At 38.4% G+C, this 14,693-nt stretch overlaps 1 protein-coding gene across 7 annotated transcripts in view; it reads right to left on the minus strand.

Annotated features, from left to right (window-relative positions):
* Positions 1-5,220: 5,220 nt before the first annotated feature.
* TCF12 (transcription factor 12) overlaps positions 5,221-14,693 on the minus strand; it is a 281,050-nt gene continuing 271,577 nt past the window's right edge. For all 7 annotated transcript variants that reach the window (XM_073303768.1, XM_073303770.1, XM_073303769.1 and 4 more), the window contains 3 exons: positions 13,834-14,066; positions 10,181-10,334; positions 5,221-7,528 (listed from right to left, as the gene is read on the minus strand). In XM_073303768.1, coding sequence (XP_073159869.1) covers positions 10,192-10,334; positions 13,834-14,066 — 376 coding nt within the window. In that variant the 3' untranslated portion in view covers positions 5,221-7,528; positions 10,181-10,191. The remainder of the gene's footprint in view (positions 7,529-10,180; positions 10,335-13,833; positions 14,067-14,693) is intronic.

Raw genomic sequence — 14,693 nt, forward strand, 5'->3', positions numbered from 1 at the left:
TTCCAGGATTCTAAAAAAAAAGAGCAGAATGGGAGGGGGCATGAGAGAAGAGAGCAGCTGGCACAGTTGAGACCTATCAATGTTTGAGAACTTTTAAGAGAGTATAAAGTACCCTAGAGTTATTTTTAAAGTAAATAAATGATTTAGCAAACTACTAGCTCTAATTGCTGAGTAAGACCTAGGGAGTGGGAATATCAGACTAGACAATAGTGAAAGAAATGAAAAAACAAATGAACAAAGAGAAATGAAGGCCGAAGTATTGTTTTGTCATCTTACTGAGCAGCTATCAGAGTTTCTTTAGTGTTGATTTTCTTCCATGAGTTCACGGTCAAATCTTTTTGCTTTCAAGAATATTTTACTTCTGGATTTTCTTTACTAGCTGCATTGCTGAGCTGACGCTTCAAAACAAATACATCTTTTCTAAGTACATTACCCTGAACTTTACTAGGAAAAGGACTGAGGCAGAACTTTCTCAAGCAATATAATCTGTATAGTGTCAAATGCTTTTCTTTTTAGTACAGAAACAACAAAAGCTTATGTCCACCGATGATGAGTGACTTTTTGTTGTTGTTGCATAAAAAAAAAAAGATAGATCTTCTCCTGTCCTTCCACTCCGGTTCTGTGGCCGTTACTGTTCTGCCTGTTGTAACTTGCATTTCATTCCCTTTATGTGGCATTTAGGTAGCAGCATTAAAGGTGCACTGGTTCTTCCTTGAAATCCAGACCCAGCCACTTTGAAATTCTTCTTTTCAGAAGCTCTGATAGTTCTTTGAATTGTCACCTGAAATTCTCAAAATTTGAACATTTTTAGCACTGACCTGATTTTTCTGGCAGTTCTGTTCTTTGTGGTCAGCTGTAGCCCTCAGCTTTTCGAATTGGTTTGATCTTGGTTGCCATTCTGTCTAGCTTTTTCTGTGCCCATTTTGTTGGATCATATTAAAGAAGATCTGTATTAAAATCACAAATGAGTTTGATTCCCCCTAGTTTAAATTCCAGGATATTACTAATTAAGAGGTGTCTTGGTTTTTGGTACTGTTTCTCTTCCTCTATGTGTGAAACTTGCAAGCTGCTAATTGTGTTAGTACATTCTAAGACAGAGTCTGTTTTCAAAGCAATTCTTTGTAACAACAAGTACTCACACAGAGAGAGACTCAAAACAATACTCTGTAACAACCCTTTTGTTGTATTCATCTCGCTTTGTTAACAATTGTGATTAAAATAGAGATGGAGAATGTATGTGGATGGATGCTTGGTGTGGATAATAACTGAATGATCAGGGAGGTGCCAGCCTAAGAATCCAGTGTCCATCGGCTGAAGAAGGCATCAAGTGGAAATAATCAGAGGACCCCCCGGAAGGCAGACTGGAATCCACCCAACAGCCTCAAGAATGGGAGAACCAAATAACAAGATAACATCAGGCAGCACGGAGCCGTCAGGAATGTGCCATCTGCCGATTGATTCAGCAACAGCATGATGAAGCAATTTCCGTAGACTGGCATAGGAAGAAATTCCTATAAAAATGGACTCTAGAAAGTGAGAACTTTGGGGTCTGATTCTGCAAACCAACTTCCAGGAGCATCAGATGAGCATCTGACAAGGCTCTGCTCCCTCCGCGTGTCCAGGCCACCTGGCCAGTGGCTTGGCATGAGCAACTCGAAGGCTGGTAACTGTGGTAACAACTTAGCAGAACCTGTGTGTGTGTGTGTATGAATGAATGTGTGAATAAATATGAGATGAAATGGAATGTTATAGCTATAAACTGCTTACTATGATTCTTTCTGTATTCACAATAAATGTGGTATTTTGCCTTTTCCCCTTTAATAAGATCCTGTTGGTTTTTATTTTATTGGTATAACATTCAGCTTTTCCAATTGGTTTGATCTTGGTTGCCATTCTGTCTATCTTTTTCTGTGCCCATTTCATCTTCATATCGATCATCTCTCAAGTTATCATCAGAAGTTGTTACTTTGAACTCTGTGGAACCAGTGTGGGCTCGTGGATAGGAGACCAAACTGAGAATCAGAAGAAATTATTCTATTCCCAGCTCTGCCAATAACTCACTGACAACTTGAAAAAGTCACACAATCTCTGCCTAAGGCCTGGTCTAAACAGTTGGTTTATTTATTTTTCTCAAACTGGTATAAGTATTTTGGGTAAACTTGTTCCTCCCCCTGACCCCACTAAACATAACAGTTGTATTAGTACAATCCCTAGCCTGGATGCAGTTATACTGGTATAAAAGAGCCTTGTATCAATATAGCTCGCTCCTTTATGGGAGGGGAATAAGCTTATATCAGAAGGTAGCATCTTTCCATGGACGTAACTGCATCCACACTAGTGGGTGCGGGGACGGTGTACTACTTTAACTGTCCTGGTCAAGTTAAAGCAGTACAACACCCTCCTGCAACCCTGGTAGCACCATGGCTAAGGTTTTCTATGAGGTGTGTGTAGCAATGGCCTTAACTTCCCAATCTGTAAAATGGGGAAAAAATGGTTTCCCTCCTTCATAAAACACTTCAAAAGCTATAGCTGAAATGTGTTATGTAAGTGCTAAGTGATGATGTTACAGATTCAAGAGCCAACTGTATTACCCAGTACCTGGAATTTCTTTTGCAGGCTCAAAAAGAACAGGAGTACTTGTGGCACCTTAGAGACTAACAAATTTATTAGTTATTCTGCTCTGTAATGGCCCTATGGATAGCCAGACTATTTTTCTTCAGTTAAGAATCTGAGAAGAGGAGGGTCCAACTGTTTCTGCTTCATGATGGGAGAAGAGCAAAATCAGGTTTCTATGTTTTTGGCCTTTCCCCATTTTGGAATGACAGAAAGCCTTACTCACAATGTTTCAGATGCTCAAGGATCACTAATAGGGCTTTGTTTAACAGAGACAGCCTACCATCCATCTCTTCCCCCCAGTGGCCAGACCAACATCCAAACTTATTACATTTTTAAAGAGAAAACAAGAAAGACGACAAAGAAAGAGCGACTGTATCAGTGCAAAGAGATGAAAGGAGGATCAGGGCGAGAGAAAGGTGATGGAAACAGGTCAGAGGTATGGTAGAAACAGAAAAGGAGGGTGAAGAAAGGGAGAGAAGTTTAAAGAAATATATTGTTTTCAACTCCTCACACAGCCGTCAGTTTGTCATTTTCTGACATTCAGAGGTGGGACAGGGCAGGTGTTTGTCTGAAGAGAAAGTAGAGCTAAAAGGCTGAATTCAGAATTATTACCAGGGTAAGAAAAAATGTATTGGGATAGAAACGTGGTCTGTGCTGAAGAAAGCATCAGATAGATCAATCCCACAGTCCTCAAGGGCTAGGAAAAAGGTTTACAACTGCAATGTTATGCTATGTGATGGCAAAAGTATTCATTTCTTCCCACATGCATAGGATGGTTTTACCTGCATGATAGATAGAGCCTCCTATACAGTATTTGGCCAGGTCTACACTAGAAATGTTTGCCAGTATAATAATGCCAGTTGGGGAGTGATATGTGATATATATATTATATTTACAAAATACAGTAGATTCCATGTAATTGCAATCCTGATATTGAGCAATGGCATGCTGCTTATTGGCAACTTTTTTTTAGAAGAAAGATGCTACCCACTTGTAGGCAGGTGTGCAGAAGGAAGTCTGGACATGCCAAGCACCCTCTACAGGCAGGTTTGCAAGGCTGCAGCCAGGGAAGGAAGTATTGGCTGCAGCCTGGCACACCTGCCCGTGACTGGTGCTCAGCATGTCCCAGGGCTTCTTTCTGGGGCTGCAGCCCAGCATACCTGCTTCCACATGGGGACCACACAGGGGGTGATGGCTGGAAGGGGAGGCTGTGGGCCAAGCACTAGCAGGGAGAGGGGCTGCAGTCCAGATGCTGGATCTGCACAGTACCTCTCCCTATGTTCTCCAGGCCACACCCTGCTGGGGGACTGTGCACAGCGAAGGAAGCACTGGGATGTGCTGAGCCCCGACCCCTGGAGAGTGCAGGCAGAGGTACCATGTAGATCCATGGCCCCAGCGCCACCACTCCCTGTGGAAAGCCCCAGCATCTAGACTGCAGCCCCGCTCCTTGCTGCTGCCCTGCCCACAGGTTTGCAGGGCTTCAGCCAGGGAAGACACATCCCAGTGCTTCCTTCCATGGCCCCTGGCTGCTGCCTCACAAACCTGCCTTCTGCTTATTAGCAACTGCCGGATAATAGCAACTTTTTGCTGTCAAGTGAGGGTTTGTTAATAAGCAGAATTTGTGTACTGTGCTTCTATACAGGCAAAACCTACAGGCAGATGTCATTAATACCAGCACAGAAGTGCTTTTGCTGGTGTCGGGTATTTTGCTCTAAGAAGCAGTATAAATTATACTGACAAAAGCAAAAGCTGCATCTACACTAGGAGGGTTTGCTACAATAGCAAACCTATTCTGGTGTAGACGAGGCTTTAGTTAAAACAATTATTTTCAAGATACTCTAACATTATATAGAGAAAGAACTTTTCTTTCTGGGACTATTATTCTTATTTTAGGCCACAAGACAAATAAAATGTAGAAAACATTATTTAAGGTGTTAGGAGACCCAAATTTAATTGTGCTACCACTTAAAGTATTTGGTTTTAAACAAACTGCAGTTTACAAAATGTAAATAGATTTCACCATGGCTGACTATGATAATTTATTTATGCATAGTTGATACCCAATTCCTTTTTCATTTGTAATAATGGGAAAAAAGCTAAGAAAATTTTCAAGCCTCATGTGTGCACATCTCTTTCACAAAACTTGAATAGATGTGCCAGTCAATCTGAAAGTAACTCAGGCACCCATGAATCCTATCAATGGCACAGGGAGGGCTTGGAACTTGATAACTTACTAACCTTTAAAGGGCAAGTGAAATATTTCCTGATGAATCTGTAAACAGGAAGAATGAAGGTGTGGGGTGCAACTATATGAAATGGAGTAGCAACTGCAGCTACCAACTTGCTGTTTGCATATGCACACACACTTTTTGGGGGCTGCCAGTACTGCTTGGCTGTTGGTCCTACTGAAATCAATGGGGGGTTTGCCATTGATCTCAACGGGAGCAGCACATACCCATTTTGTGCCTGCAATTTAAGCTGGTGTGCTTTAGAAATCTGTTTGCTTTTTATTGGAGTAAATACGGAAGCTGTTGTGCCACTGGGTTTCCAAGCAACACAATCACTGATGAAAGAGAAATGTTAAAAACTCACTGATTTACCATGTTAAAAAAGATGGCACATTTATTGCTACATAAATGTTATATACATAGTGTTTTCTGTTACATTGACAGAAAATTTTTTGAACTTCTTGCTGCTGGTTGAAAAAGTTTTATCAGCAATACCTTGAAATTTGACACAGGGTACAAATCTGCAATAAACCAACAATGGAAACTGGAGAACAAGATGAGAAGCAATTCATCTCGGACAATTAGCTCTTACAATACTCCATAGGTACTACACGGTATGCTAGAACCCTACTATGGTCTTACAATGCTATTGTAAATTTCTGATATTAATGAACATGTTATGGTAAATAACCCTACATTTTTACTACCTAATATAGTAAAATAAAGTAAGAAACTTTTTACTGAAAACTTTTTCGATTTCAAAAATCTAGAAAGAGTAATATTTAGAATTCAAGAAATTTTCTTACAAGATTATTGTATAAAAGACTAGCTACAGTGAAAAATAAGCCAAATGTTTTTTTCTTTCTATTTTATGAAGGAAAGCTTCTGGGCATACTGCAAAGTCTAATATAGCCAAAAAGACAACAAGCTTAGAAGGAAAAAGGCCCGGCAGTGGCACGTGATCACTTTCACACATCATAAGCGACAAATTTGTTTAGCTGATAAACACTGAAATGAAGAACAAGGCCACAGATATAGTCAGATATTATCTGATGATATATTCAAATTAATTAAAGTAATAGAATGAAACCACTAATTTCACAAACAACCCGTTTGTTAGGAACCATCCAAAACATGATTTTAAATTTATTAGTCTGTTTTAACAGTCTTTTTTTTGTTGTTCTTTTAAAAATAATTTCAGTTAATTTGAATGATTAATTGTTTTGTTCCTTTTTTGTGTGTGAGCTGATTGGGTATTGCCTCTTTCACTGGTGGCAACAATAACTAAGACAACCTTGGCTTGATAGTTTTCCCCCATGGTCATTGCAGTGGAAGACAGTTTCCATGGAAGTTCAGAGGGATTTTAACAATCAACACATTAGTGACAAAGGAATACTTATGGACACTGTTCTGGTGGAGCAACATTTAATGGTTTAATGCTAATATGGCTTGGGGGGGGGGGGGGTTTGTTTGCAATTGATTGAATCACACTGAATTCTTCTCCACTGACAAGCCATACAAAAATGACAAGATAATTAATGTATACAATAAGGAAAAAGATTGGTGACCATTGCTCTTATCTCCCATTAAGTAATTAGCCCACACAGCTGTGTTTAGTTCATCACACTACCTGCCATGGTGAATTTAGGATTTTACAGTTCACCATAATTACAGCCCGAAAAGTCTCCTCTGTATTTTAATGCATTTTGTGCTTACATACAGCTAACACTTTACATGTACTATATGTAGTACTTACTGCTTGGAAAACAAAGCAATTCTAACAAAGTAGATTCTCCCCACCCAATTTACACTTCACGTTACAAGCTTTACTATGAAGCCTAGAAGCCTAAAAAGGTTTGGTTTATAATTAGAAATAAAAATATTTATTTGAGGAAAGTCTGAGGGAAACAATACCACTTTTTAAATCCAAGAAATGGCATGGTCACAGTACTGCTCCTGTCTGCGGTCTTCACTGTGCCTTCTAATGGCTTGAAGTATGGAGCTCAGTATGGAAGCTGACGATGACCATAACTGTTCAGATTACCAGAGACCAAAAATAACATTAAAAAAAAAAGCTATGTCAAGGAATATTTTCCTACTGCATGGAAAACACTAGTCATATGGCAAAAGGAGTGGAAATGACAACAAAAGACTTTTCCCTTCCTTTTTTAAGACACTAATAGGTATGCTGGGAATGCTAAGGGTCAACGGTTGTCACGGCTTTGTTCTCTGAATGTGAACAGCTTTAACAAATGCTGGCATCAGCTGAAATTCTATCAGCTTTCAACATGTTAACTTTTCCCTTTATATGTAGACCTTTACAGTTCCATAACAATAAATAAAATTTGTAGTTACAATGCATTTGTCAATTCAGTTTAGGCACAAGGCAACTTCCACGATGAGTGGAGAGATCTCAACAGTCTCTGATTGTGCAGAAGCGACACACTGCTTGCAACAGAATGATATGTTCAGAGTATTTCATGGGCTGAAATTCTATCTGAAGATCTTTGTATCTTCACTTCTGATGCAGGTGTTGACCAGTAGCTTTGATCATAAGATTGCATTTGGGTTTCTTGCTTCAAGTGTTTTCTCCTGTCAGATTTGTGTCTTCATATAATGTTAGTTGTCTGTGTCCTTGTGAAGAAAGGTCACCTTCTATATATCCTACCGATAATTCTGGAATTCTGGCATGGAAATAGGAGACAAATTGTATTAATAAAACAATTAATGAAAAATTAGCAACACTATTATCTAGACTGTAGCTGTATCATATTTGCAGTGTTGTTGCAGCTGTCGGTCCCAGGATATTAGCGAGACAAGCTTGGTGAGGTGAAATCTTCTTTTGAACCAACTTCTGTTGGTGAAAGAGACAAGCTTTCAAGTTTACACAGAGCTCTTCTTTAGGTCTTTTTTCAGTGAATTTAGTGCAAATGAAATGTACCAAATTACTGTAATTCTGTGTCCCTCAAGCACATCCAGCTACACTGCAAACATATCCTACTCCACTGATGTGCCATGAAGATGGCCTGGGAAAAACATCTTTTGGTGAGGTTGACAAAATAGCTCAGTCTCCATGCCCATTCTAGCATGGATTTCTCAGCTGCAACTGCCAGCTAAGATGTTGGTCTGGATGGTAGTTCTTATAATGTGGAAACCTGTCTACCAGGAATTGGACTGAAACCACTAAGTCCATTTTATCTAGGCAACTGAAAAGCCATTAGAATCTTGAGATGGCAGCAACAAGATACCACTGATTATTATTACATAGAGAAACCAAAACTAACTTATTTTTTCCTCAACTCAAAGGAGAACTTCACCTTTAGAACGAAACCCTACAATGGAATGGAACAATTCTTAACAATCCAGTATGGTTTAGAAGCACATGATCACTCTGTCATATGTTTGTGTTATTTTAAAAATAAATGTCTCAACCTAGCAAAGATGAAAGAACTACAACCAACTAAAGAAACTGTTCTGGGAAAAACTTAATAGCCTACTCTTTTTCAGAATGGCACTGAAAATTTCCTTTTGTCTGGAAAATCATGATTTTATATATTGTTTAGGAAATGGTAGGAGGCGGGAGTAAGTATTTGCAACACTCAATGTGCAGGTCTAAAAAACCAAACAATTGTTTAATTTGTTTTTGCCAAGACTACATATCTAACATTTTTCATTAAGAATTGGACACTTTCTACAGGTTTCAGAGTAGCAGCCGTGTCAGTCTGTATCCACAAAAAGAAAAGGAGTACTTGTGGCACCTTAGAGACTAACCAATTTATTTGAGCATTCTACAGAAGCTCTTATTTTTTCCTAAGTTATACAAATGATTATTCATATTCTAATTGGCATCATTAAAGGTGCATGCTGTTGTATGTAACTAGTCAGTACAATCTTTTTCATCAGTGTTCAGATTTTGTTACCCTAATACTGTAATTACTTAAAGGTTTACCGACATCATGCTACTTCTTGCTACAAGTTCTTTGTAAAAGTGTGTGGAGAAATTCAGTTCTTAGCGTTGCATGAAAATCAACTGTGTTGATTTGACAGGACTGTCTTTTGGCAAACTAGAAGGGGCCTATTATAGTGGTGTGAAATGAAACAAAAATTAGAGGAACTCAGTTGGGCTTTTTATGCTTTTAGGTAGAAAAAAGAATATTTCTTCAATCTAGTTTACAGAGGAAGGAGCTGACTGATTGCTATGGAAGTGGGAAAAATATCACTGGAAATATTCTCTAACAAGGTTCAATTTCAGTGCCACCTTGATGTTTTGGAAGGTCTCTTAGAGGGTATGCAGCTACCTTGGGATAAATTCCAGGATGCTGCAGAAGGATTTGCTGCACAACTTTGACCAAAGTTAATAGAATCTATGATACTAAATCCATGGACGATACATCCAAAAATGTAATCTCTTGTCTTTGTAAAATATAAGTGAAAATAAAGGCACTGGAGCCTGACCATGGAATTAATAGCTTTGATGAGCCCAAGTAGCCAGGAAAGTATTTCTTTCAGGAATTCTAACAGGAATTTGCAGGGTCAAAAGCAGCTTTTCATTATTTTTACCAATTCTGTTGAAAAACAGACTGATATCCCCGTATGGGATCATCAACTGGAGCTTTCAAATGAATGATATAGTAACCACCTGGCTACATGAGACAATACAAACAAACACTGGTTTTTTGTGTCTTGATTCACAAAAAACTAAAATTGTAGCCACATAAAATAGGATTTTATTGAAGAGGTTTCTAATGCAGATTGCAAAGACAGACAGTCAAGTAATGCCTGTCAGACAAGTGGTATGATTTAAATGACTGGCCTCAAGCCAAATACCAATCCTCTTCTATTTGAAATGAAAAGCCCCTTCTGACTTTTTGAGTTGCTGTGTGAATCAGCACTGGGAATTGATGAGTTGATAGTCAAACAAGTGAGATATTTATACCTCTTGACTCTGCACAATTAATCTCTATTATTTTTGGCTTATCTAGCCTAGTCATGAGTAGTTCCTCTGAGGTCACACCATGAAGGCCACCTGACTCAGGAGAATATATCTGCAGGCAACAACACATGCAAATAAAAAGAAGCTACCTAAAATTCCTGGTTCTTTGGTTTATAACTAACCCACATCTGAATATTCTTACTCGCGGCTCAGTTGTACAGAAGTGCTTAGTGCACTTTAATGAAGAGGCTCATGTCCACTGGTAGCTTCAGTTACTCAGAATAATCACATAAATTGTGTTTTTGTTAGCTTTCAGACTTCAGTCAGTAAATCAAGTTACAGCCATCCCAGTGTATTGATGGGACCCTGTCCCCACACTGACAAACATGAAGAAGAGACATACCTGGCTGGTGTTCACATATGACCCATAGGGTTGGTAGTTTCACTAAGCCCAGGGTGGCTTCCTGGGTGTGGTGTTGGTGGCTCTGCCGATACGGCAGAAACTTTTTCTTCTTCCCTTCTCTTAAGGCAGGCTGCTTTGGGGTTTAGGTTCCTCTCTGTCACAGGAGAGAAAACAGCCCTTAACATCCTACACACTGCTACCAAGAATGGGCATTTAGCATATTCACAATAGTCCATGGTACTGAAGAAAGCTATCCATTTTGCACAGCTTCTGTTTCTGATTTTTGAAGATATTTAGGCTGCTGAAGATTCAGACAAGTGCCAAGTGGGATTTTTAAAAGTGCCTATTCATTTTAATAGGACCTGTCCACCTACATGCTTTTGAAAATTCCAATGGGCACCAATCTGTATTTTGAGGTGCCTGAACACCTTTGAAAATATGACCCTTTGTTACCACAGAAATTTGCTAAACTGAAACCAAAGAAAATGCACTTTGGAGTTTCCTTAAATGCAGACCAATGAGATTCTGCCCCTGTGCTGAAGTCCCCCTGTGCTGAAGGGCAGTGATGACATCATTCAACTTGCTGGACAATAATCATGTTATACTGCTTTTTTGCTGGCCCTTAGTAATGTGTAGGGCAAAGGCAGCTGAATTGGCTGTGGGGGTGCTCCTCATCCTCCTTGCATAGTCCTCAAACTACCCACAGTGGGTCACTCAGTTTTCAGAAGCCAGTTAGTATTGTTAGGTGGCAGCAGTGTATTCGTTGCTCTCCACAAAATTCCCACATAACTTTGGCAAGTCATACTCAGTTCCATACTTACTATCTCTGCAAAATGGGCCTAGGCACACTTCCACTAAGCCAGGAGAATGTTTGGATGGGTCATCTAGCGTTTGGATGGGTCATCTAGAGTAATTTTACTATATTTCCTTTCTCTTTAGGATGTCAGCCTTTGCCGGTTTGTACCTGGCAAAAATATTCATGCTTGTCATGTTTTTTCTCAATAAGTTTCAATGACAGAGAACTGGGTCTAGTTTTCAAATCATGGCAATTTCTTAAACATGTTACTTTGCCTGTTCTTGAAGACTGCCTCTTCCATGAGCCAAAATAAAATTTGAAAAAACCTGGAGGTTTTAAATTTTGTGGTATAATACAATCCCATTGGACAGACAAAGGGACACAAAGAATTATTAGATGCACTCACTTTAAAAAAGGAGTAATTTTAAATGTCAGACCACTACTGAATTTAATCAACATGTTCAGATAACATTTTAGTTGTCAATGAAATTTAACCAAAAATCTGAAATGTAAGGATTTCCCTCTCTCTCTTTGGGGTCTTGAGTAATAATAAGAAAGTCAGGTTTTGTTTTTTTTTGTAGGACCAAGGATACAACTGAAGAAATTACAACCATTTCATAATATGCCAACCTGCAGACCCAGCACTGAAACCCTTATCACCTTACTCCATACTTACCGGCTCTACCACTTGAGCTATTTGAAGAACTCTGTTGACCATCAGCTACAGAAATACCCTCTTGTTATTTATAATTCAAAATCTGACAATTGTGGGCAATGTGCACACATGGTGTCTCTTCTGCTCTGCTAAAATCTTTGGTAAAATCTCCCAATAGCAACAATGAGCAGGATTGGCCTCCAAATTGCTGAGAACAAAAATTGTTAACAACTTTGTTTAAGTACAACCCTTTTTTCCTACACATATAGCTGGTCTGTGAGTTTCAAGAAGGCTCACCTAAGTGGAAGCTTTGAAAGGTGATGGCAACCATTATTTAGCTGGTGGGAAACAAAAATATATTAGGCCAAACTCAGAGTTTCAAAACAGTGTAGTTTTTATTTTAAATTGACCTGTAACTCAAAAAAATTATTTGATGAATTTTTGTCCTCTTTTATAGAAATAATCTGTTGCCTTCAGAGAAAATATAGTAATTTTTCAGGTAAAATCAATTTTCCAAGCCAAAGTTGCAAAGGGGCTGAAACAGGACTTCATACTGAAAGCTGGCTGCAACCTTAACTATAGAGACACCATTGCCTCGCCATAATAACTGTGTTCATCCAGTGTTCTCTGAAGGGAACTTAATTTCATTAAAAGCTGTATCAACAAAACTATGCCTAAAAGTAAGATTTCAAATGTTTCACACAAAGTACTTATGCTCAGTGTCATTATTCACACTGTCACTTCTAACACATATTCTTCCAGTGATTTTTTTGATATACCATGCAAAATACCACTGAAGGTGAAAGTAAAAATGAGGTGTAAGTTGCCAATATAAGCAGCAGACTACAGTAGGTGTCATTTAGAGATACAACACATTAAGCAAACATGAAAGTTGACATCATCCACACCTGCAAGACGTTTACACTCATATTGGAAATGCATCAGATGAGAAATACAATGAAGGACAGTTGTTCAACCAGCCCAAAGGGAGAAAAAATGAGAACGCTCACCCAATTCTCTTAGGCATCAACCCCACAAGGGAGACAGGTGGCTCAGATGTCGGTTTCATAATTTCTTTGCCATAAATGTAAAAGGAGCTTACACATTAAGGTCAACAGTAGCTCCATTAACATCGGAGAATGGAAATGTTATCAAGGACTATGTTTATTTTTCAACATAACCTCTACAAGGGGCATCTAAAAGATGCCACAGATGTGTATTTGTTGATAAGAATTAAGAAAAATGTACATTGCAGAGACAGAAGTAAAAGAAAACCAAGTATAACAGAAGCAGCCGTGTTAGTCTGTATTCGCAAAAAGAAAAGGAGGACTTGTGGCACCTTAGAGACTAACCAATTTATTTGAGCATGAGCTTTCGTGAGCTACAGCTCACTTCATAGGATGAGCTGTAGCTCACGAAAGCTTATGCTCAAATACATTGGTTAGTCTCTAAGGTGCCACAAGTCCTCCTTTTCTTTTTGTGAAAACCAAGTACATTTCTCTAGTTGTTTTCCTTAAAGTCATATCAATTTACAAATAACTCACTTTCTCACCAGCTTGTAGTGCATGTTATTTCCATTTAAAAATTCTTTTTTTTAGAAAAACGTGAATTGTGAAAGACAGAGGAAAGGAGAACATATGAAAAATAAATCATAGAATTAATTTTTTATATATTTTCTTGTATAAAGTATACAATAAGTAGCTACGGCATTACTCATAGTAATGTATACTGTAATTTAAACTTAATTAAATCCAATCAAACTTACTTGCCTCTTATAGAAATGTGTAGGACTAACCTTAAATTACAGGACACCCCCCCCCTTTTTTTTTTTGCTAAAATTTCCATACTGTTAAATAAGCATATGTTGCAAATCAAAGCAGGACATTCCTCAATCTTTTCCATAATGAGTCTATTCTGGATGCATAATGAAGAGATGGCTCCTTGCAAAGGAGCAAACACAGGATCAAAGGATCCTAAACCTATTTTATTTTGAACAGTCCCTTGGTTTTCCCAAAGTATGTTAACATTTTTACATGAAGGCAAATATGTTTCTAATAAATTGTACATCTGGTTAGTTGCTGTGTGTGTTAGAAGAAAAATGCAAATGAAAAACATGATGCATGCAGTAAAGGGGACTGCAAACTGTTACATGAGTAAAACAACCCCTAGCTGTGACAGCACAGTGGTAGGTAGCCTACTAACCTCTGACTTGTTGCTCTAGACTGAGGATGACTGCCACAGCCTGGTGAAGAATAAGCAGTTTTGTTTGTGGTTTTTCACTCTTCAGGTGAAGCTGACACATACGGCCAAGTTCTTTAAATGCCTCGTTAATATCTCGTACACGCAAGCGTTCTCTAGCGTTATTTGCCATTCTCCTCTCTTTCTCTCTTTCGATCTTCTGTTCTGGGTTTAAGTCTTCATCTTCATTAGTACTGCTGAAAAAAAACAACAGGGAAGATAAAAGTTTTATAGATATTTTGGAGGTCAGGATCCATTTTAATAACAGGTATAAACATCACAAGTGTGCTTGGCAAATGACATGGCTAAAATATCCATATTAGATCAAAATTCCGATTTGATTCATTTTATGCTGGTATATCCATTTAACAGTGGAAGCATAGAAATGGCCTCATCTGAAAAAGAAAAGTGACCATTTCAAAATGGCACATATACACAAGCAAACTGATAAAAACATATATATATATTGCTGCTGCCATTCTTGCCACCTTCAGTTTTCCCTGAAAATATGCGTCTCGATGGCTTTTACATTGCTAGCTGACTTTGAATTAAATAAAATGTATATGTACGGTGTCCATAGACAGCACATTCTTTCCAAGAATAATGGAGGAATACGCCTCACCCTTGGCGAAGCAATGGTACTTATTGCAAACTTGCTGCCTACTCATTGGTCGGTGGACTTCCCAAATTCAGAGTTCCCCAACCATTATTTCAGGTCTGCATAAAACATCTGTAATAGATTTTGAAGCTTTCCAACATCTCAACTGCATTAAAAATTATAAAATAATTTTCAACTTAATACATTCATACGTTTATGAAAAATA

This window comes from Lepidochelys kempii, chromosome 10 (assembly GCF_965140265.1).
Source record: "Lepidochelys kempii isolate rLepKem1 chromosome 10, rLepKem1.hap2, whole genome shotgun sequence".
In the NCBI taxonomy this organism is placed as follows: domain Eukaryota; kingdom Metazoa; phylum Chordata; order Testudines; family Cheloniidae; genus Lepidochelys; species Lepidochelys kempii.